We start from the raw sequence: 24,015 nt of genomic DNA, 5'->3' as shown, positions 1-24,015 counted from the left end.
AAAGGAACACGTGTCATAGGAAAGTGTATAAAGCCATATCAAGATTCTTCATACAACAAAAGAAAACTATGACACCAAGTGTATTTGAATAACACTTTTACAATGTGAAGCGAGTCTGATATCAGCCACCCCTGCGGATGGATTCACAAAACTGTTCTTCAGAATCTAAGATGGGTCTTAAGATCTCACTAACTCATTTAATGTCTCACGCGCTCTCTCTCAATATAAAATTATATGGTTACTCACTTGCTCATGTGGTAACTGTAGATGTTCATCTAATAAACTGTGTGGAACAAGAAGAACAATGGATTCTTATATAGGCCTAGCATATATATATTTGCATTAAATTTTATTTAGGATCACATGTAAGATATGTTAGCAAGCGTTAAAAAATATATACTTATTATAATACTTTTGAGGTTATACAACAGCATAATACTTGTGATCCTCTCCGCTTCAAGTCACTTTGTCCCAGAATAATGTAAAAAGCACTCGGTGAGGGAGCTAGACCTTATCATTTCTATATCAAAAGAAATATTCCTTAAATCCTCAAGTAAACGTGATGATGACGTATGATTCTGGCTCGAAACAACCAAATACATCTGTTAAACATCTTACCTTTTGAGATTGAAGACAACTGTGAGGCTGTCTTCATTTTAAGATGCGATTATTGACCGCTTTTGTTTCCAGAATTTGTTTTTTCACATTTCTTTCCTAAAATAAATCAATCTGTCTTAAGAATTGTTTTTGGGGAATACGTAACATTCCTAACTTTTTATTAAATTAGAATTTGAAAATTTTGAAAAAACATTGCAGTTAAGAATAATTTTCTGAAGAATGTTTTGTGAATCCGGCCCAGGTGAGAAAGACAACAGGACAACAATGGGAACCAACCTAAACTCACATGATGAATATGTAAGGGATAATCCACAGCTAACCATGCATTAAAGGATTTTAATGCACGACGTGGAGGCGAAGAACCATCCGACGTAAATGGATTAAAATCCTGTAATGCACGGCTATCCCTCTTATACCTTGGTTATTTGCCAAGTTAAAGCTTTTATTGATGTTAAAAGTGTTATTTTAGATCAAACAGGTGAAAATGACGGTTATGTTGTGAGTTCCTTTTAAATGTTATCAAATTGACTGGAGCTGCCCGTGCGTTAAAAGATTTTAATGCACACCTTCCAGCCAATCAGAATCCAGTATTTAAACAGAATATGGTATAAATGGAGAGAAACGTGGAGAGAAAGCAGACTCAGCCGGCAGGACCAGTTCTCCTCTGATGTGTCACGGTCACAGGGATATCCTCCCCTGTGCTAAATCTGTTATCCCACATGTTTTTCATTGAATTATTTCTCCAAATTGAAGAAATTATGATCTTATTATCAGAGATTGAAATCAACATTTTTGAAAATGTTTTGGCAAATAAACTCCCTTTGGAAGAGCCGACAGCTGTGAAAAAACCTGAGACACCAAATGCTTTTGTTTTATTTGATCATCTTTATTCTGCTATCCACAGACTTGAATATCGTTCTGAACAGGTGGAGTTTTCACACGCTGGATGAATATTAAAACATTGACTTGATGAGTCTGAAAGAGATCTTTTCTTCACTGAAGATTCAATGAGATCCTGCGCTGTCGTCCTTTTATTTTAATAGACTGACTTGATTTTCTCTGCACACTCATCATCATCTTCATGAGCTGCTGTTTTTGTATGAGGGTGAAGTGGATCGAGGGGTGAATTTCAGTTTGATGGGCGTTTTAGGAGCCAGTAGACCACTGACGCCGAGCTCTAGAGGAACCTGATGAGAGAGAGAGAGAGAGAGAGAGATGTGATGTGTGAGTGTGCCGACACAATGTGATGAGCAGGAATCGTGTGTTGGTCTCACCTGTGTCTCCTCACACACTCCCACATCAAACCTCTGTAAGATCTCCACCACGGCCAGTTTCATTGTGACCTGAGCGAAACGCATGCCGATGCAGTTCCTGGGTCCCATACCAAAGGGCATGAACGTGTACGGGTCGATGGACTCTCTGTTATCTTGAGTGAACCTGAACGCACAACAGATTTAAGCTCACAGAGACATAAGATTGCAGGAACAGGAGTTTGTTAAGTGTGTGTGTGGTGACCTCTCTGGTTTGAAGGAGTCGGGATCGCTCCAGTGCTCCGGGTCTCTGTGAAGGACGTATGTTGGGATCATAACAACCATATCTTTAGGAATGATGAGTCCGTTGATCTCCACCGTCTTCTTACAGACACGCTCCAGACGAGCAGCTGGAGGAAACAGCCGGAGAGATTCATTCAGAGCTGCGTCCAGATAATCCATGTTCATCAAAGTCTCGTAATCCAACGACACCTGAAAAACGACACGCGTCACACACTCTATTCTTTAATATACTTTCTCTACTAGTAAGCATGGTACTAGTACTAGTAAACACTGGTAAATTGATCTTGTATGTTTACCTTATTTGGGAAAGTTTCATCAATTTCTTTCTGCAGTTTCTTCAGGGCGTCTGGATTTGTTGCCAGATTGTAGAAGAGGAACGTCAGAGTACTGCTAGTTGTCTCATAACCAGCAAAGATGAAGATCATAGACTGAGACAAGATCTCATGATCACTTAAACCTGGACAAGAAAAATCCCACATCTCAGAATGATGTCAGAGTCACGTCAGACTGGGGGGCAGTCGTGGCCTTATGGTTAGTGAGTCAGACTTGTGTCCAGAAGGTTTCCTGTTGGATTCTCAGGGCCGGCATGTAATGACTGATGTGCCCTTGAGCAAGGCACCTTACCCCTACTAGCTCCCCAGGCGCTGCAGTGATAGCTGCCAACTGCTCAGGGTGTACATGTGTTCACTACGAACGTTCTGGATGGGTTATCATAAAGGACACAGTTTGTGTATGGGTCACCATATCTGACTAAGAGGTCACTTTCACAATGATGTCAGATTAAAGTCAGAGTGATGTCAGATTAAAGTCAGAGTGATGTCAGATCAAAGTCAGAGTGATTTTAGATTTAGATTAAAGTCAGAGTGATGTCAGATTAAAGTCAGAGTGATGTCAGATTAAAGTCAGAGTGATTTTAGATTTAGATTAAAGTCAGAGTGATGTCAGATTAAAGTCAGAGTGATGTCAGATTAAAGTCAGAGTGATTTTAGATTTAGATTAAAGTCAGAGTGATGTCAGATTAAAGTCAGAGTGATGTCAGATTAAAGTCAGAGTGATGTCAGAGTGATTTTAGATTTAGATTAAAGTCAGAGTGATTTTAGATTTAGATTAAAGTCAGAGTGATGTCAGATTAAAGTCAGAGTGATTTTAGATTTAGATTAAAGTCAGAGTGATGTCAGATTAAAGTCAGAGTGATTTTAGATTTAGATTAAAGTCAGAGTGATGTCAGATTAAAGTCAGAGTGATGTCAGATTAAAGTCAGAGTGATGTCAGATTAAAGTCAGAGTGATTTTAGATTTAGATTAAAGTCAGAGTGATGTCATATTAAAATCAGAGTGATGTCAGATTAAAGTCAGAGTGATGTCAGATTAAAGTCAGAGTGATGTCAGAGTGATTTTAGATTTAGATTAAAGTCAGAGTGATTTTAGATTTAGATTAAAGTCAGAGTGATGTCAGATTAAAGTCAGAGTGATGTCAGATTAAAGTCAGAGTGATGTCAGATTAAAGTCAGAGTGATGTCAGATTAAAGTCAGAGTGATGTCAGAGTGATTTTAGATTTAGATTAAAGTCAGAGTGATGTCAGATTAAAGTCAGAGTGATGTCAGATTAAAGTCAGAGTGATTTTAGATTTAGATTAAAGTCAGAGTGATGTCAGATTAAAGTCAGAGTGATGTCAGATTAAAGTCAGAGTGATGTCAGATTAAAGTCAGAGTGATGTCAGATTAAAGTCAGAGTGATTTTAGATTTAGATTAAAGTCAGAGTGATGTCAGATTAAAGTCAGAGTGATGTCAGATTAAAGTCAGAGTGATGTCAGATTAAAGTCAGAGTGATTTTAGATTTAGATTAAAGTCAGAGTGATGTCAGATTAAAGTCAGAGTGATTTTAGATTTAGATTAAAGTCAGAGTGATGTCAGATTAAAGTCAGAGTGATGTCAGATTAAAGTCAGAGTGATTTTAGATTTAGATTAAAGTCAGAGTGATGTCAGATTAAAGTCAGAGTCAGAGTGATTTTAGATTTAGATTAAAGTCAAAGTCAGAGTGATTTTAGATTTAGATTAAAGTCAGAGTGATGTCATATTAAAATCAGAGTGATGTCAGATTAAAGTCAGAGTGATGTCAGATTAAAGTCAGAGTGATGTCAGATTAAAGTCAGAGTGATTTTAGATTTAGATTAAAGTCAGAGTGATGTCAGATTAAAGTCAGAGTGATGTCAGATTAAAGTCAGAGTGATGTCAGATTAAAGTCAGAGTGATGTCAGATTAAAGTCAGAGTGATTTTAGATTTAGATTAAAGTCAGAGTGATGTCAGATTAAAGTCAGAGTGATGTCAGATTAAAGTCAGAGTGATGTCAGATTAAAGTCAGAGTGATTTTAGATTTAGATTAAAGTCAGAGTGATGTCAGATTAAAGTCAGAGTGATTTTAGATTTAGATTAAAGTCAGAGTGATGTCAGATTAAAGTCAGAGTGATGTCAGATTAAAGTCAGAGTGATTTTAGATTTAGATTAAAGTCAGAGTGATGTCAGATTAAAGTCAGAGTGATTTTAGATTTAGATTAAAGTCAGAGTGATGTCAGATTAAAGTCAGAGTGATTTTAGATTTAGATTAAAGTCAGAGTGATGTCAGATTAAAGTCAGAGTGATGTCAGATTAAAGTCAGAGTGATGTCAGATTAAAGTCAGAGTGATGTCAGATTAAAGTCAGAGTGATGTCAGATTAAAGTCAGAGTGATGTCAGATTAAAGTCAGAGTGATGTCAGATTAAAGTCAGAGTGATTTTAGATTTAGATTAAAGTCAGAGTGATGTCATATTAAAGTCAGAGTGATTTTAGATTTAGATTAAAGTCAGAGTGATGTCAGATTAAAGTCAGAGTGATGTCAGATTAAAGTCAGAGTGATTTTAGATTTAGATTAAAGTCAGAGTGATGTCAGATTAAAGTCAGAGTCAGAGTGATTTTAGATTTAGATTAAAGTCAGAGTGATGTCAGATTAAAGTCAGAGTGATGTCAGATTAAAGTCAGAGTGATGTCAGATTAAAGTCAGAGTGATTTTAGATTTAGATTAAAGTCAGAGTGATGTCAGATTAAAGTCAGAGTGATGTCAGATTAAAGTCAGAGTGATGTCAGATTAAAGTCAGAGTGATTTTAGATTTAGATTAAAGTCAGAGTGATGTCAGATTAAAGTCAGAGTGATGTCAGATTAAAGTCAGAGTGATGTCAGATTAAAGTCAGAGTGATGTCAGATTAAAGTCAGAGTGATTTTAGATTTAGATTAAAGTCAGAGTGATGTCAGATTAAAGTCAGAGTGATGTCAGATTAAAGTCAGAGTGATGTCAGATTAAAGTCAGAGTGATTTTAGATTTAGATTAAAGTCAGAGTGATGTCAGATTAAAGTCAGAGTGATGTCAGATTAAAGTCAGAGTGATGTCAGATTAAAGTCAGAGTGATTTTAGATTTAGATTAAAGTCAGAGTGATGTCAGATTAAAGTCAGAGTGATGTCAGATTAAAGTCAGAGTGATGTCAGATTAAAGTCAGAGTGATTTTAGATTTAGATTAAAGTCAGAGTGATGTCAGATTAAAGTCAGAGTGATTTTAGATTTAGATTAAAGTCAGAGTGATGTCAGATTAAAGTCAGAGTGATTTTAGATTTAGATTAAAGTCAGAGTGATGTCAGATTAAAGTCAGAGTGATTTTAGATTTAGATTAAAGTCAGAGTGATGTCAGATTAAAGTCAGAGTGATGTCAGATTAAAGTCAGAGTGATTTTAGATTTAGATTAAAGTCAGAGTGATGTCAGATTAAAGTCAGAGTGATGTCAGATTAAAGTCAGAGTGATGTCAGATTAAAGTCAGAGTGATTTTAGATTTAGATTAAAGTCAGAGTGATGTCAGATTAAAGTCAGAGTGATTTTAGATTTAGATTAAAGTCAGAGTGATTTTAGATTTAGATTAAAGTCAGAGTGATGTCAGATTAAAGTCAGAGTGATGTCAGATTAAAGTCAGAGTGATGTCATATTAAAATCAGAGTGATGTCAGATTAAAGTCAGAGTGATGTCAGATTAAAGTCAGAGTGATGTCAGATTAAAGTCAGAGTGATTTTAGATTTAGATTAAAGTCAGAGTGATGTCAGATTAAAGTCAGAGTGATTTTAGATTTAGATTAAAGTCAGAGTGATGTCATATTACAGTCAGAGTGATGTCAGATTAAAGTCAGAGTGATGTCAGATTAAAGTCAGAGTGATGTCAGATTAAAGTCAGAGTGATTTTAGATTTAGATTAAAGTCAGAGTGATGTCAGATTAAAGATTAAGATTAAAGTCAGAGTGATGTCAGATTAAAGTCAGAGTGATTTTAGATTTAGATTAAAGTCTAAATTAAAGTCAGAGTGATGTCAGATTAAAGTCAGAGTGATTTTAGATTTAGATTAAAGTCAGAGTGATGTCAGAGTGATTTTAGATTTAGATTAAAGTCAGAGTGATTTTAGATTTAGATTAAAGTCAGAGTGATGTCAGATTAAAGTCAGAGTGATGTCAGATTAAAGTCAGAGTGATGTCAGATTAAAGTCAGAGTGATTTTAGATTTAGATTAAAGTCAGAGTGATGTCAGATTAAAGATTAAGATTAAAGTCAGAGTGATGTCAGATTAAAGTCAGAGTGATTTTAGATTTAGATTAAAGTCTAAATTAAAGTCAGAGTGATGTCAGATTAAAGTCAGAGTGATTTTAGATTTAGATTAAAGTCAGAGTGATGTCAGATTAAAGTCAGAGTGATGTCAGATTAAAGTCAGAGTGATGTCAGATTAAAGTCAGAGTGATTTTAGATTTAGATTAAAGTCAGAGTGATGTCAGATTAAAGTCAGAGTGATGTCAGATTAAAGTCAGAGTGATGTCAGATTAAAGTCAGAGTGATTTTAGATTTAGATTAAAGTCAGAGTGATGTCAGATTAAAGTCAGAGTGATGTCAGATTAAAGTCAGAGTGATTTTAGATTTAGATTAAAGTCAGAGTGATGTCAGATTAAAGTCAGAGTCAGAGTGATTTTAGATTTAGATTAAAGTCAGAGTGATGTCAGATTAAAGTCAGAGTGATGTCAGATTAAAGTCAGAGTGATTTTAGATTTAGATTAAAGTCTAAATTAAAGTCAGAGTGATGTCAGATTAAAGTCAGAGTGATGTCAGAGTGATTTTAGATTTAGATTAAAGTCAGAGTGATTTTAGATTTAGATTAAAGTCAGAGTGATGTCAGATTAAAGTCAGAGTGATGTCAGATTAAAGTCAGAGTGATTTTAGATTTAGATTAAAGTCAGAGTGATGTCAGATTAAAGTCAGAGTGATTTTAGATTTAGATTAAAGTCAGAGTGATGTCAGATTAAAGTCAGAGTGATTTTAGATTTAGATTAAAGTCAGAGTGATGTCAGATTAAAGTCAGAGTGATTTTAGATTTAGATTAAAGTCAGAGTGATGTCAGATTAAAGTCAGAGTGATGTCAGATTAAAGTCAGAGTGATGTCAGATTAAAGTCAGAGTGATTTTAGATTTAGATTAAAGTCAGAGTGATGTCAGATTAAAGTCAGAGTGATGTCAGATTAAAGTCAGAGTGATGTCAGATTAAAGTCAGAGTGATTTTAGATTTAGATTAAAGTCAGAGTGATGTCAGATTAAAGTCAGAGTGATGTCAGATTAAAGTCAGAGTGATTTTAGATTTAGATTAAAGTCAGAGTGATGTCAGATTAAAGTCAGAGTCAGAGTGATTTTAGATTTAGATTAAAGTCAGAGTGATGTCAGATTAAAGTCAGTGTGATGTCAGATTAAAGTCAGAGTGATGTCAGATTAAAGTCAGAGTGATGTCAGATTAAAGTCAGAGTGATTTTAGATTTAGATTAAAGTCAGAGTGATGTCAGATTAAAGTCAGAGTGATGTCAGATTAAAGTCAGAGTGATTTTAGATTTAGATTAAAGTCAGAGTGATTTTAGATTTAGATTAAAGTCAGAGTGATGTCAGATTAAAGTCAGAGTGATGTCAGATTAAATCAGAGTGATTTTAGATTTAGATTAAAGTCAGAGTGATGTCAGATTAAAGTCAGAGTGATGTCAGATTAAAGTCAGAGTGATGTCAGATTAAAGTCAGAGTGATGTCAGATTAAAGTCAGAGTGATTTTAGATTTAGATTAAAGTCAGAGTGATGTCAGATTAAAGTCAGAGTGATGTCAGATTAAAGTCAGAGTGATTTTAGATTTAGATTAAAGTCAGAGTGATTTTAGATTTAGATTAAAGTCAGAGTGATGTCAGATTAAAGTCAGAGTGATGTCAGATTAAAGTCAGAGTGATTTTAGATTTAGATTAAAGTCAGAGTGATGTCAGATTAAAGTCAGAGTGATGTCAGATTAAAGTCAGAGTGATTTTAGATTTAGATTAAAGTCAGAGTGATGTCAGATTAAAGTCAGAGTGATGTCAGATTAAAGTCAGAGTGATGTCAGATTAAAGTCAGAGTGATTTTAGATTTAGATTAAAGTCAGAGTGATGTCAGATTAAAGTCAGAGTGATGTCAGATTAAAGTCAGAGTGATGTCAGATTAAAGTCAGAGTGATGTCAGATTAAAGTCAGAGTGATTTTAGATTTAGATTAAAGTCAGAGTGATGTCAGATTAAAGTCAGAGTGATGTCAGATTAAAGTCAGAGTGATGTCAGATTAAAGTCAGAGTGATTTTAGATTAAAGTCAGAGTGATGTCAGATTAAAGTCAGAGTGATTTTAGATTTAGATTAAAGTCAGAGTGATGTCAGATTAAAGTCAGAGTGATTTTAGATTTAGATTAAAGTCAGAGTGATGTCAGATTAAAGTCAGAGTGATTTTAGATTTAGATTAAAGTCAGAGTGATGTCAGATTAAAGTCAGAGTGATTTTAGATTTAGATTAAAGTCAGAGTGATGTCAGATTAAAGTCAGAGTGATGTCAGATTAAAGTCAGAGTGATTTTAGATTTAGATTAAAGTCAGAGTGATGTCAGATTAAAGTCAGAGTGATGTCAGATTAAAGTCAGAGTGATATCAGAGTGATTTTAGATTTAGATTAAAGTCAGAGTGATGTCAGATTAAAGTCAGAGTGATTTTAGATTTAGATTAAAGTCAGAGTGATGTCAGATTAAAGTCAGAGTGATGTCAGATTAAAGTCAGAGTGATTTTAGATTTAGATTAAAGTCAGAGTGATGTCAGATTAAAGTCAGAGTCAGAGTGATTTTAGATTTAGATTAAAGTCAGAGTGATGTCAGATTAAAGTCAGAGTGATGTCAGATTAAAGTCAGAGTGATGTCAGATTAAAGTCAGAGTGATTTTAGATTTAGATTAAAGTCAGAGTGATGTCAGATTAAAGTCAGAGTGATGTCAGATTAAAGTCAGAGTGATGTCAGATTAAAGTCAGAGTGATGTCAGATTAAAGTCAGAGTGATTTTAGATTTAGATTAAAGTCAGAGTGATGTCAGATTAAAGTCAGAGTGATTTTAGATTTAGATTAAAGTCAGAGTGATGTCAGATTAAAGTCAGAGTGATGTCAGATTAAAGTCAGAGTGATTTTAGATTTAGATTAAAGTCAGAGTGATGTCAGATTAAAGTCAGAGTGATGTCAGATTAAAGTCAGAGTGATTTTAGATTTAGATTAAAGTCAGAGTGATGTCAGATTAAAGTCAGAGTGATGTCAGATTAAAGTCAGAGTGATGTCAGATTAAAGTCAGAGTGATGTCAGATTAAAGTCAGAGTGATGTCAGATTAAAGTCAGAGTGATTTTAGATTTAGATTAAAGTCAGAGTGATGTCAGATTAAAGTCAGAGTGATTTTAGATTTAGATTAAAGTCAGAGTGATGTCAGATTAAAGTCAGAGTGATGTCAGATTAAAGTCAGAGTGATTTTAGATTTAGATTAAAGTCAGAGTGATGTCAGATTAAAGTCAGAGTGATGTCAGATTAAAGTCAGAGTGATGTCAGATTAAAGTCAGAGTGATTTTAGATTTAGATTAAAGTCAGAGTGATGTCAGATTAAAGTCAGAGTGATTTTAGATTTAGATTAAAGTCAGAGTGATTTTAGATTTAGATTAAAGTCAGAGTGATGTCAGATTAAAGTCAGAGTGATGTCAGATTAAAGTCAGAGTGATGTCAGATTAAAGTCAGAGTGATGTCAGATTAAAGTCAGAGTGATTTTAGATTTAGATTAAAGTCAGAGTGATGTCAGATTAAAGTCAGAGTGATGTCAGATTAAAGTCAGAGTGATGTCAGATTAAAGTCAGAGTGATTTTAGATTTAGATTAAAGTCAGAGTGATGTCAGATTAAAGTCAGAGTGATGTCAGATTAAAGTCAGAGTGATTTTAGATTTAGATTAAAGTCAGAGTGATGTCAGATTAAAGTCAGAGTCAGAGTGATTTTAGATTTAGATTAAAGTCAGAGTGATGTCAGATTAAAGTCAGAGTGATGTCAGATTAAAGTCAGAGTGATTTTAGATTTAGATTAAAGTCTAAATTAAAGTCAGAGTGATGTCAGATTAAAGTCAGAGTGATGTCAGAGTGATTTTAGATTTAGATTAAAGTCAGAGTGATTTTAGATTTAGATTAAAGTCAGAGTGATGTCAGATTAAAGTCAGAGTGATGTCAGATTAAAGTCAGAGTGATTTTAGATTTAGATTAAAGTCAGAGTGATGTCAGATTAAAGTCAGAGTGATTTTAGATTTAGATTAAAGTCAGAGTGATGTCAGATTAAAGTCAGAGTGATTTTAGATTTAGATTAAAGTCAGAGTGATGTCAGATTAAAGTCAGAGTGATTTTAGATTTAGATTAAAGTCAGAGTGATGTCAGATTAAAGTCAGAGTGATGTCAGATTAAAGTCAGAGTGATGTCAGATTAAAGTCAGAGTGATTTTAGATTTAGATTAAAGTCAGAGTGATGTCAGATTAAAGTCAGAGTGATGTCAGATTAAAGTCAGAGTGATGTCAGATTAAAGTCAGAGTGATTTTAGATTTAGATTAAAGTCAGAGTGATGTCAGATTAAAGTCAGAGTGATGTCAGATTAAAGTCAGAGTGATTTTAGATTTAGATTAAAGTCAGAGTGATGTCAGATTAAAGTCAGAGTCAGAGTGATTTTAGATTTAGATTAAAGTCAGAGTGATGTCAGATTAAAGTCAGTGTGATGTCAGATTAAAGTCAGAGTGATGTCAGATTAAAGTCAGAGTGATGTCAGATTAAAGTCAGAGTGATTTTAGATTTAGATTAAAGTCAGAGTGATGTCAGATTAAAGTCAGAGTGATGTCAGATTAAAGTCAGAGTGATTTTAGATTTAGATTAAAGTCAGAGTGATTTTAGATTTAGATTAAAGTCAGAGTGATGTCAGATTAAAGTCAGAGTGATGTCAGATTAAAATCAGAGTGATTTTAGATTTAGATTAAAGTCAGAGTGATGTCAGATTAAAGTCAGAGTGATGTCAGATTAAAGTCAGAGTGATGTCAGATTAAAGTCAGAGTGATGTCAGATTAAAGTCAGAGTGATTTTAGATTTAGATTAAAGTCAGAGTGATGTCAGATTAAAGTCAGAGTGATGTCAGATTAAAGTCAGAGTGATTTTAGATTTAGATTAAAGTCAGAGTGATTTTAGATTTAGATTAAAGTCAGAGTGATGTCAGATTAAAGTCAGAGTGATGTCAGATTAAAGTCAGAGTGATTTTAGATTTAGATTAAAGTCAGAGTGATGTCAGATTAAAGTCAGAGTGATGTCAGATTAAAGTCAGAGTGATTTTAGATTTAGATTAAAGTCAGAGTGATGTCAGATTAAAGTCAGAGTGATGTCAGATTAAAGTCAGAGTGATGTCAGATTAAAGTCAGAGTGATTTTAGATTTAGATTAAAGTCAGAGTGATGTCAGATTAAAGTCAGAGTGATGTCAGATTAAAGTCAGAGTGATGTCAGATTAAAGTCAGAGTGATGTCAGATTAAAGTCAGAGTGATTTTAGATTTAGATTAAAGTCAGAGTGATGTCAGATTAAAGTCAGAGTGATGTCAGATTAAAGTCAGAGTGATGTCAGATTAAAGTCAGAGTGATTTTAGATTAAAGTCAGAGTGATGTCAGATTAAAGTCAGAGTGATTTTAGATTTAGATTAAAGTCAGAGTGATGTCAGATTAAAGTCAGAGTGATTTTAGATTTAGATTAAAGTCAGAGTGATGTCAGATTAAAGTCAGAGTGATTTTAGATTTAGATTAAAGTCAGAGTGATGTCAGATTAAAGTCAGAGTGATTTTAGATTTAGATTAAAGTCAGAGTGATGTCAGATTAAAGTCAGAGTGATGTCAGATTAAAGTCAGAGTGATTTTAGATTTAGATTAAAGTCAGAGTGATGTCAGATTAAAGTCAGAGTGATGTCAGATTAAAGTCAGAGTGATATCAGAGTGATTTTAGATTTAGATTAAAGTCAGAGTGATGTCAGATTAAAGTCAGAGTGATTTTAGATTTAGATTAAAGTCAGAGTGATGTCAGATTAAAGTCAGAGTGATGTCAGATTAAAGTCAGAGTGATTTTAGATTTAGATTAAAGTCAGAGTGATGTCAGATTAAAGTCAGAGTCAGAGTGATTTTAGATTTAGATTAAAGTCAGAGTGATGTCAGATTAAAGTCAGAGTGATGTCAGATTAAAGTCAGAGTGATGTCAGATTAAAGTCAGAGTGATTTTAGATTTAGATTAAAGTCAGAGTGATGTCAGATTAAAGTCAGAGTGATGTCAGATTAAAGTCAGAGTGATGTCAGATTAAAGTCAGAGTGATGTCAGATTAAAGTCAGAGTGATTTTAGATTTAGATTAAAGTCAGAGTGATGTCAGATTAAAGTCAGAGTGATTTTAGATTTAGATTAAAGTCAGAGTGATGTCAGATTAAAGTCAGAGTGATGTCAGATTAAAGTCAGAGTGATTTTAGATTTAGATTAAAGTCAGAGTGATGTCAGATTAAAGTCAGAGTGATGTCAGATTAAAGTCAGAGTGATTTTAGATTTAGATTAAAGTCAGAGTGATGTCAGATTAAAGTCAGAGTGATGTCAGATTAAAGTCAGAGTGATGTCAGATTAAAGTCAGAGTGATGTCAGATTAAAGTCAGAGTGATGTCAGATTAAAGTCAGAGTGATTTTAGATTTAGATTAAAGTCAGAGTGATGTCAGATTAAAGTCAGAGTGATTTTAGATTTAGATTAAAGTCAGAGTGATGTCAGATTAAAGTCAGAGTGATGTCAGATTAAAGTCAGAGTGATTTTAGATTTAGATTAAAGTCAGAGTGATGTCAGATTAAAGTCAGAGTGATGTCAGATTAAAGTCAGAGTGATGTCAGATTAAAGTCAGAGTGATTTTAGATTTAGATTAAAGTCAGAGTGATGTCAGATTAAAGTCAGAGTGATTTTAGATTTAGATTAAAGTCAGAGTGATGTCAGATTAAAGTCAGAGTGATGTCAGATTAAAGTCAGAGTGATTTTAGATTTAGATTAAAATCAGAGTGATGTCAGATTAAAGTCAGAGTGATGTCAGATTAAAGTCAGAGTGATGTCAGATTAAAGTCAGAGTGATTTTAGATTTAGATTAAAGTCAGAGTGATGTCAGATTAAAGTCAGAGTGATGTCAGATTAAAGTCAGAGTGATGTCAGATTAAAGTCAGAGTGATTTTAGATTTAGATTAAAGTCAGAGTGATGTCAGATTAAAGTCAGAGTGATTTTAGATTTAGATTAAAATCAGAGTGATGTCAGATTAAAGTCAGAGTGATGTCAGATTAAAGTCAGAGTGATGTCAGATTAAAGTCAGAGTGATGTCAGATTAAAGTCAGAGTGATGTCAGATTAAAGTCAGAGTGATGTCAGATTAAAGTCAGAGTAATGTCAGAGTTATTTTAGATTTAGATTAAAGTCAGAGTGATGTCAGATTAAAGTCAGAGTCAGAGTGATTTTAGATTTAGATTAAAGTCAGAGTGATGTCAGATTAAAGTCAGAGTGATGTCAGATTAAAATCAGAGTGATGTCAGATTAAAGTCAGAGTGATTTTAGATTTAGATTAAAGTCAGAGTGATGTCAGATTAAAGTCAGAGTGATTTTAGATTTAGATTAAAGTCAGAGTGATGTCAGATTAAAGTCAGAGTGATTTTAGATTTAGATTAAAGTCAGAGTGATGTCAGATTAAAGTCAGAGTGATTTTAGATTTAGATTAAAGTCAGAGTGATGTCAGATTAAAGTCAGAGTGATGTCAGATTAAAGTCAGAGTGATGTCAGATTAAAGTCAGAGTGATTTTAGATTTAGATTAAAGTCAGAGTGATGTCAGATTAAAGTCAGAGTGATGTCAGATTAAAGTCAGAGTGATGTCAGATTAAAGTCAGAGTGATGTCAGATTAAAGTCAGAGTGATTTTAGATTTAGATTAAAGTCAGAGTGATGTCATATTAAAATCAGAGTGATGTCAGATTAAAGTCAGAGTGATGTCAGATTAAAGTCAGAGTGATTTTAGATTTAGATTAAAGTCAGAGTGATGTCAGATTAAAGTCAGAGTGATGTCAGATTAAAGTCAGAGTGATGTCAGAGTGATTTTAGATTTAGATTAAAGTCAGAGTGATGTCAGATTAAAGTCAGAGTGATTTTAGATTTAGATTAAAGTCAGAGTGATGTCAGATTAAAGTCAGAGTGATGTCAGATTAAAGTCAGAGTGATTTTAGATTTAGATTAAAGTCAGAGTGATGTCAGATTAAAGTCAGAGTCAGAGTGATTTTAGATTTAGATTAAAGTCAGAGTGATGTCAGATTAAAGTCAGAGTGATGTCAGATTAAAGTCAGAGTGATGTCAGATTAAAGTCAGAGTGATTTTAGATTTAGATTAAAGTCAGAGTGATGTCAGATTAAAGTCAGAGTGATGTCAGATTAAAGTCAGAGTGATGTCAGATTAAAGTCAGAGTGATGTCAGATTAAAGTCAGAGTGATTTTAGATTTAGATTAAAGTCAGAGTGATGTCAGATTAAAGTCAGAGTGATTTTAGATTTAGATTAAAGTCAGAGTGATGTCAGATTAAAGTCAGAGTGATGTCAGATTAAAGTCAGAGTGATTTTAGATTTAGATTAAAGTCAGAGTGATGTCAGATTAAAGTCAGAGTGATGTCAGATTAAAGTCAGAGTGATGTCAGATTAAAGTCAGAGTGATTTTAGATTTAGATTAAAGTCAGAGTGATGTCAGATTAAAGTCAGAGTGATGTCAGATTAAAGTCAGAGTGATGTCAGATTAAAGTCAGAGTGATTTTAGATTTAGATTAAAGTCAGAGTGATTTTAGATTTAGATTAAAGTCAGAGTGATGTCAGATTAAAGTCAGAGTGATGTCAGATTAAAGTCAGAGTGATGTCAGATTAAAGTCAGAGTGATGTCAGATTAAAGTCAGAGTGATTTTAGATTTAGATTAAAGTCAGAGTGATGTCAGATTAAAGTCAGAGTGATTTTAGATTTAGATTAAAGTCAGAGTGATGTCAGATTAAAGTCAGAGTGATTTTAGATTTAGATTAAAGTCAGAGTGATGTCAGATTAAAGTCAGAGTGATTTTAGATTTAGATTAAAGTCAGAGTGATGTCAGATTAAAGTCAGAGTGATGTCAGATTAAAGTCAGAGTGATTTTAGATTTAGATTAAAGTCAGAGTGATGTCAGATTAAAGTCAGAGTGATGTCAGATTAAAGTCAGAGTGATGTCAGATTAAAGTCAGAGTGATTTTAGATTTAGATTAAAGTCAGAGTGATGTCAGATTAAAGTCAGAGTGATTTTAGATTTAGATTAAAGTCAGAGTGATGTCAGATTAAAGTCAGAGTGATGTCAGATTAAAGTCAGAGTGATTTTAGATTTAGATTAAAGTCAGAGTCATTTCAGATTAAAGTCAGAGTGATGTCAGATTAAAGTCAGAGTGATGTCAGATTAAAGTCAGAGTGATTTTAGATTTAGATTAAAGTCAGAGTGATGTCAGATTAAAGTCAGAGTGATTTTAGATTTAGATTAAAGTCAGAGTGATGTCAGATTAAAGTCAGAGTGATGTCAGATTAAAGTCAGAGTGATGTCATATTAAAATCAGAGTGATGTCAGATTAAAGTCAGAGTGATGTCAGATTAAAGTCAGAGTGATGTCAGATTAAAGTCAGAGTGATTTTAGATTTAGATTAAAGTCAGAGTGATGTCAGATTAAAGTCAGAGTGATTTTAGATTTAGATTTAAGTCAGAGTGATGTCATATTAAAGTCAGAGTGATGTCAGATTAAAGTCAGAGTGATGTCAGATTAAAGTCAGAGTGATGTCAGATTAAAGTCAGAGTGATGTCAGATTAAAGTCAGAGTGATGTCAGATTAAAGTCAGAGTGATTTTAGATTTAGATTAAAGTCAGAGTGATGTCAGATTAAAGTCAGAGTGATTTTAGATTTAGATTAAAGTCAGAGTGATGTCAGATTAAAGTCAGAGTGATTTTAGATTTAGATTAAAGTCAGAGTGATGTCAGATTAAAGTCAGAGTGATTTTAGATTTAGATTAAAGTCAGAGTGATGTCAGATTAAAGTCAGAGTGATTTTAGATTTAGATTAAAGTCAGAGTGATGTCAGATTAAAGTCAGAGTGATTTTAGATTTAGATTAAAGTCAGAGTGATGTCAGATTAAAGTCAGAGTGATTTTAGATTTAGATTAAAGTCAGAGTGATGTCAGATTAAAGTCAGAGTGATTTTAGATTTAGATTAAAGTCAGAGTGATGTCAGATTAAAGTCAGAGTGATGTCAGATTAAAGTCAGAGTGATGTCAGATTAAAGTCAGAGTGATTTTAGATTTAGATTAAAGTCAGAGTGATGTCAGATTAAAGTCAGAGTGATGTCAGATTAAAGTCAGAGTGATGTCAGATTAAAGTCAGAGTGATGTCAGATTAAAGTCAGAGTGATTTTAGATTTAGATTAAAGTCAGAGTGATGTCATATTAAAATCAGAGTGATGTCAGATTAAAGTCAGAGTGATGTCAGATTAAAGTCAGAGTGATGTCAGATTAAAGTCAGAGTGATTTTAGATTTAGATTAAAGTCAGAGTGATGTCAGATTAAAGTCAGAGTGATGTCAGATTAAAGTCAGAGTGATTTTAGATTTAGATTAAAGTCAGAGTGATGTCAGATTAAAGTCAGAGTCAGAGTGATTTTAGATTTAGATTAAAGTCAGAGTGATGTCAGATTAAAGTCAGTGTGATGTCAGATTAAAGTCAGAGTGATGTCAGATTAAAGTCAGAGTGATGTCAGATTAAAGTCAGAGTGATTTTAGATTTAGATTAAAGTCAGAGTGATGTCAGATTAAAGTCAGAGTGATGTCAGATTAAAGTCAGAGTGATTTTAGATTTAGATTAAAGTCAGAGTGATTTTAGATTTAGATTAAAGTCAGAGTGATGTCAGATTAAAGTCAGAGTGATGTCAGATTAAAGTCAGAGTGATTTTAGATTTAGATTAAAGTCAGAGTGATGTCAGATTAAAGTCAGAGTGATGTCAGATTAAAGTCAGAGTGATGTCAGATTAAAGTCAGAGTGATGTCAGATTAAAGTCAGAGTGATTTTAGATTTAGATTAAAGTCAGAGTGATGTCAGATTAAAGTCAGAGTGATGTCAGATTAAAGTCAGAGTGATGTCAGATTAAAGTCAGAGTGATTTTAGATTAAAGTCAGAGTGATGTCAGATTAAAGTCAGAGTGATTTTAGATTTAGATTAAAGTCAGAGTGATGTCAGATTAAAGTCAGAGTGATTTTAGATTTAGATTAAAGTCAGAGTGATGTCAGATTAAAGTCAGAGTGATTTTAGATTTAGATTAAAGTCAGAGTGATGTCAGATTAAAGTCAGAGTGATTTTAGATTTAGATTAAAGTCAGAGTGATGTCAGATTAAAGTCAGAGTGATGTCAGATTAAAGTCAGAGTGATTTTAGATTTAGATTAAAGTCAGAGTGATGTCAGATTAAAGTCAGAGTGATGTCAGATTAAAGTCAGAGTGATGTCAGAGTGATTTTAGATTTAGATTAAAGTCAGAGTGATGTCAGATTAAAGTCAGAGTGATTTTAGATTTAGATTAAAGTCAGAGTGATGTCAGATTAAAGTCAGAGTGATGTCAGATTAAAGTCAGAGTGATTTTAGATTTAGATTAAAGTCAGAGTGATGTCAGATTAAAGTCAGAGTCAGAGTGATTTTAGATTTAGATTAAAGTCAGAGTGATGTCAGATTAAAGTCAGAGTGATGTCAGATTAAAGTCAGAGTGATGTCAGATTAAAGTCAGAGTGATTTTAGATTTAGATTAAAGTCAGAGTGATGTCAGATTAAAGTCAGAGTGATGTCAGATTAAAGTCAGAGTGATGTCAGATTAAAGTCAGAGTGATGTCAGATTAAAGTCAGAGTGATTTTAGATTTAGATTAAAGTCAGAGTGATGTCAGATTAAAGTCAGAGTGATTTTAGATTTAGATTAAAGTCAGAGTGATGTCAGATTAAAGTCAGAGTGATTTTAGATTTAGATTAAAGTCAGAGTGATGTCAGATTAAAGTCAGAGTGATTTTAGATTTAGATTAAAGTCAGAGTGATGTCAGATTAAAGTCAGAGTGATTTTAGATTTAGATTAAAGTCAGAGTGATGTCAGATTAAAGTCAGAGTGATTTTAGATTTAGATTAAAGTCAGAGTGATGTCAGATTAAAGTCAGAGTGATGTCAGATTAAAGTCAGAGTGATTTTAGATTTAGATTAAAGTCAGAGTGATGTCAGATTAAAGTCAGAGTGATGTCAGATTAAAGTCAGAGTGATGTCAGATTAAAGTCAGAGTGATTTTAGATTTAGATTAAAGTCAGAGTGATGTCAGATTAAAGTCAGAGTGATTTTAGATTTAGATTAAAGTCAGAGTGATGTCAGATTAAAGTCAGAGTGATGTCAGATTAAAGTCAGAGTGATTTTAGATTTAGATTAAAGTCAGAGTCATTTCAGATTAAAGTCAGAGTGATGTCAGATTAAAGTCAGAGTGATGTCAGATTAAAGTCAGAGTGATTTTAGATTTAGATTAAAGTCAGAGTGATGTCAGATTAAAGTCAGAGTGATTTTAGATTTAGATTAAAGTCAGAGTGATGTCAGATTAAAGTCAGAGTGATGTCAGATTAAAGTCAGAGTGATGTCATATTAAAATCAGAGTGATGTCAGATTAAAGTCAGAGTGATGTCAGATTAAAGTCAGAGTGATGTCAGATTAAAGTCAGAGTGATTTTAGATTTAGATTAAAGTCAGAGTGATGTCAGATTAAAGTCAGAGTGATTTTAGATTTAGATTTAAGTCAGAGTGATGTCATATTAAAGTCAGAGTGATGTCAGATTAAAGTCAGAGTGATGTCAGATTAAAGTCAGAGTGATGTCAGATTAAAGTCAGAGTGATGTCAGATTAAAGTCAGAGTGATTTTAGATTTAGATTAAAGTCAGAGTGATGTCAGATTAAAGTCAGAGTGATGTCAGATTAAAGTCAGAGTGATGTCAGATTAAAGTCAGAGTGATTTTAGATTTAGATTAAAGTCAGAGTGATGTCAGATTAAAGTCAGAGTGATTTTAGATTTAGATTAAAGTCAGAGTGATGTCAGATTAAAGTCAGAGTGATTTTAGATTTAGATTAAAGTCAGAGTGATGTCAGATTAAAGTCAGAGTGATTTTAGATTTAGATTAAAGTCAGAGTGATGTCAGATTAAAGTCAGAGTGATTTTAGATTTAGATTAAAGTCAGAGTGATGTCAGATTAAAGTCAGAGTGATTTTAGATTTAGATTAAAGTCAGAGTGATGTCAGATTAAAGTCAGAGTGATTTTAGATTTAGATTAAAGTCAGAGTGATGTCAGATTAAAGTCAGAGTGATGTCAGATTAAAGTCAGAGTGATGTCAGATTAAAGTCAGAGTGATTTTAGATTTAGATTAAAGTCAGAGTGATGTCAGATTAAAGTCAGAGTGATGTCAGATTAAAGTCAGAGTGATGTCAGATTAAAGTCAGAGTGATGTCAGATTAAAGTCAGAGTGATTTTAGATTTAGATTAAAGTCAGAGTGATGTCATATTAAAATCAGAGTGATGTCAGATTAAAGTCAGAGTGATGTCAGATTAAAGTCAGAGTGATGTCAGATTAAAGTCAGAGTGATTTTAGATTTAGATTAAAGTCAGAGTGATGTCAGATTAAAGTCAGAGTGATTTTAGATTTAGATTAAAGTCAGAGTGATGTCAGATTAAAGTCAGAGTGATGTCAGATTAAAGTCAGAGTGATTTTAGATTTAGATTAAAGTCAGAGTGATGTCAGATTAAAGTCAGAGTGATGTCAGATTAAAGTCAGAGTGATGTCAGATTAAAGTCAGAGTGACTTCAGGATTTCTCTGTATGATTCTTCACCTTTCTCTCTGTGTTCACCAGGTTCTGATTTGCCGCCTTTCTGAGAATCCACCATCAGCTGCAGGAAGTCGACTCTTTTCTACAGGAAGTGATTAAGATCTGATCACAGGTCTGATTGTGAGTATTCTGTTTGTTAGTTTGAGTTGTTCATGTGTTTTACCTTGTGATCATTGGCCACTCTCTCAGACTTGAGCTTCTGTAGGGCAGCGTAGAAGAAATCTGTCACCGATGTCGGGAAAAAGGCCAAATCCATTTTCTCCAGGACAGGTGCCATGAAAGGAAATAAAGCTAACAAAGAAATTGAAAACATCTTTAAAGCGTTTTACACTATTTCACCAAACACGCTGTTTCAGTGTTTCCTACAGTAGTCATGTTGTCAGGAAGAAATGAGAATTGTCTCATCATTTACTCATGTCATGTCAACCCTGTATGACTTTTTTTCTTCTTCAGAACACAACACAACAGAAGATATTTTGAAGAATGTTGATGATCAAACAACACTGAACTCCATTGACTTCCATAAAGCCACTGAGACATTTCTCAAAATATCTTCTGTTGTGTTCATGTTTACAAACACACGAAGGAGAATAAATAATGAGAGAAGTTTGGAGGGCCTAGTTTTGATTATTGAGATGTTTTGTAGAGGTTGTGTTGGCGTTTTACCGGCGAACAGAAACAGTGGGTTCAGAAAGTCAAACTTGAGCATTTTTTTGATGTTGGTCACAAACGGATCTTTGGGGTTGTTGATAGAGTCGATGTCAACACTGAACGCTGTACTGGTGACCACATCCATACTGTATCCTCCAAACAAGCTGAACACATTCAGAGAAGACAGCGGAATATAACACACCACACGCAATGTGTAACACATCTGGATGAGATGATTCAGTCTTAAACAGCTTTTGCTCGGCAGTGATATTACACCTCTGAATCAGCTCTGACAATCTGATGTTACACAACAATAACACGCTCCTGATAAGTGTGAATGTGTGTGTGTGTCTCACTCTTTAATGTCCACGGCTTCTCCTCGATTGGCTGATTTTCCCAGATTCTGATATAAAGTGTTTGAGTTTGTCTTCATGATGTCAAACATCTAAAGAACGAAACAGATCATATCATCCGTCAATCATGAAGTTTGAATGTGAAGGTACTCTACAATGATTGTGTCATGATAGAGGATGTGATACTCAATTCATTTATATTATATAGCAAATTTAAGTTTGCATTCTTTGTGTTGTTCTGTGTGTGTGTGTGTGTGTGTACATTGTTATACAGCACATGCAGAAGTTATTGTATGTTTACAGACCTCTTTCAATCTTCCGCTGGTGAAGGAGGGAGACAGAACACTACGGATTCTCCTCCAGTCATCATCTTCAACAATAGACACAGCGTCATACAGCGGACCGTTCAGACGAAAGTTCTGTACACACACACACATCACACATCACACACACAATATCTTAATATTCATCATCTGCTGCTTTTCTCCTTCAGTATCAGTGATGTGTGGTTGTGACTTTACCCTTCTGTTGGTGAAGAGAGAGTAACATTCTTTCACAAGGATGGTTTTGAAGATGGACAGATCCAAAATACAAAGAACAGGTTGCCTCGCATCATAAATTCTGTAAAAAAAGATTTTATAACCAACAATAAGTTACAGGCATAAGATTTGTGTGTTTGATGTTTAGAAACAACTTGTCATGTGTAAAACTGTGTGAGATGAATTCTTACCCCCAAACTTTTCCATACTTCTTAAAACACTCTAAATCAAAATGAAAAAAGCCCTGAAAGAGAACAAGCACATGTGATGATGATGATGAGAGTTATCAGACAGAACGGATCTTGTGTAGAGAGAGGAAGAGAACATGAAGATTCAAACACTGTACACATGAAACTCACCTTTCTGTATTCCAGCATGGTTCCAAAGAACGGGAGGGGCTTCGGTCCTGGAATACCACGATTCTTGAAGAAGCCGAGAGGCCAGTATCCATATCTACACACATCACACACAAACACATCACAAGTGATCACTTATCCAAACACACACAGGTCCTGTCTCTGAGTCACACTTACATGATGAGAAGAGCCACAAACGTGAGGAGAAGAGCCCATGTTTCAGCTGAGAACAACACCATCATGTCTTCAGCTCTCCGTCTGATTGTGTAATGACACACACAAACACACACGGAGATTTAATTCTGCTCTCAGATTACACATTAACTCACACAGACCTCTGTACCCACTTAACCTTTAAACACACCCACAGCAAACACAACAACACAATGACATTCAGTCTGTATTAGGAAATGTGTCTCTGTACAACAACACACATCAGCTGTTGTCCGTTAGGTTTTCAGAACAGATGTAATGAGACACACACACATGTTTGTCTGTGAGTTGATATACATTATTTGTTGTATTTATTGTATTATTGTATGTCTTTTGTTTTATGTTCGAGGCTTTGACAATATTGTAAGAACACACAATCATGGCAATAAAGTAAATTGAGAGAGAGAGAGAGATGAATGAGTGTACACTTTACACTGTTTTCTAATCTCATCTGAGAAATGTATTATGTGATATAAAACAGAGTTTATCTTAGTTGTGTTCCTCTCAGAGATCAGATCTTATCTGTATCATGTGTGTGATGTGTGATGTCTATGATCACAGTTCAGAGTGCAGTGAAGTGTGAGGGATGGAGTCCTCTGGATGAGTTCCTCTATATTTAACATCATGATTTAATCGCTTGTAGTGTTTCAACATACTTCCTGTCACCTCACTCCCACCACCTGCATTACTCACATTCACCTTGTCAAGTGTAGCGTGTTTTTAACGTGAGTTTTGTAGACAACCTGGGCCCGGATTTTCAAAAGTAATCCACTAGGATTTTGGATAACGGATTGGATCAAATCTTGAAAATGTGTTTTTCAAAGAAAAAACAGATTACATAATCGGATCAGATCACGTAATTCAATCTTGTTTTTGATCCGGATCAAACCTTTAGTTTGGGTTTTTCAGAACTTTTTTGCAGGATTTGGATCACTTTTATCCAAAAAATCTGGATTAAATTGATCCCATCAGAAGGGTGGATTCAGCATGGATTCAATGCCCAAAATGGAATGAAAACTTTAAAAATGTATAAAATAATACTATATTTGGATCATGCAGTATCTTACAAGATATCATATTTATTCATAAGGTTTTAATTTTATTTGTTCATCCGTCAGGCTACAGTGATTAGATAAGCTTTAACTGTATTCAGCCTTTCAGTATAGGCCTACGGCAAAGTAGAAAGAGTTTTGCCTCATAAAATAATCCTCCAAACAGCTGTCAAAATTGACCAAAAACAATACATTTTATTCTGTCACTAATTGATATATATATTCATCACAATCAAAAATATTTTTGTTTTTAGAAAATGTATTAGTGATGCATGCAATGATTACAGAATAACCAAAAA

The 24,015-nt window shown here is 33.8% G+C and overlaps 1 protein-coding gene across 1 annotated transcript; it reads right to left on the bottom strand.

Annotated features, from left to right (window-relative positions):
• Positions 1 to 1,480: 1,480 nt before the first annotated feature.
• On the bottom strand, positions 1,481 to 22,757 carry LOC130432883 (cytochrome P450 3A30). Its single transcript, XM_056762457.1, has 13 exons — positions 22,629 to 22,757; positions 22,455 to 22,548; positions 22,287 to 22,339; positions 22,078 to 22,177; positions 21,862 to 21,975; positions 21,560 to 21,648; positions 21,219 to 21,367; positions 20,716 to 20,843; positions 20,556 to 20,634; positions 2,468 to 2,628; positions 2,134 to 2,360; positions 1,893 to 2,055; positions 1,481 to 1,805 (listed from the first exon to the last, which is right to left on the bottom strand). Exons 1-13 carry the CDS (start codon positions 22,691 to 22,693, stop codon positions 1,698 to 1,700), a joined length of 1,530 nt encoding a protein of 509 aa, XP_056618435.1. The 5' UTR covers positions 22,694 to 22,757; the 3' UTR covers positions 1,481 to 1,697.
• Between the last annotated feature and the right edge of the window lie 1,258 nt (positions 22,758 to 24,015).

Source organism: Triplophysa dalaica, chromosome 2, assembly GCF_015846415.1.
Source record: "Triplophysa dalaica isolate WHDGS20190420 chromosome 2, ASM1584641v1, whole genome shotgun sequence".
NCBI lineage: Eukaryota > Metazoa > Chordata > Actinopteri > Cypriniformes > Nemacheilidae > Triplophysa > Triplophysa dalaica.
This window is presented reverse-complemented; position numbering and strand designations above follow the sequence as displayed.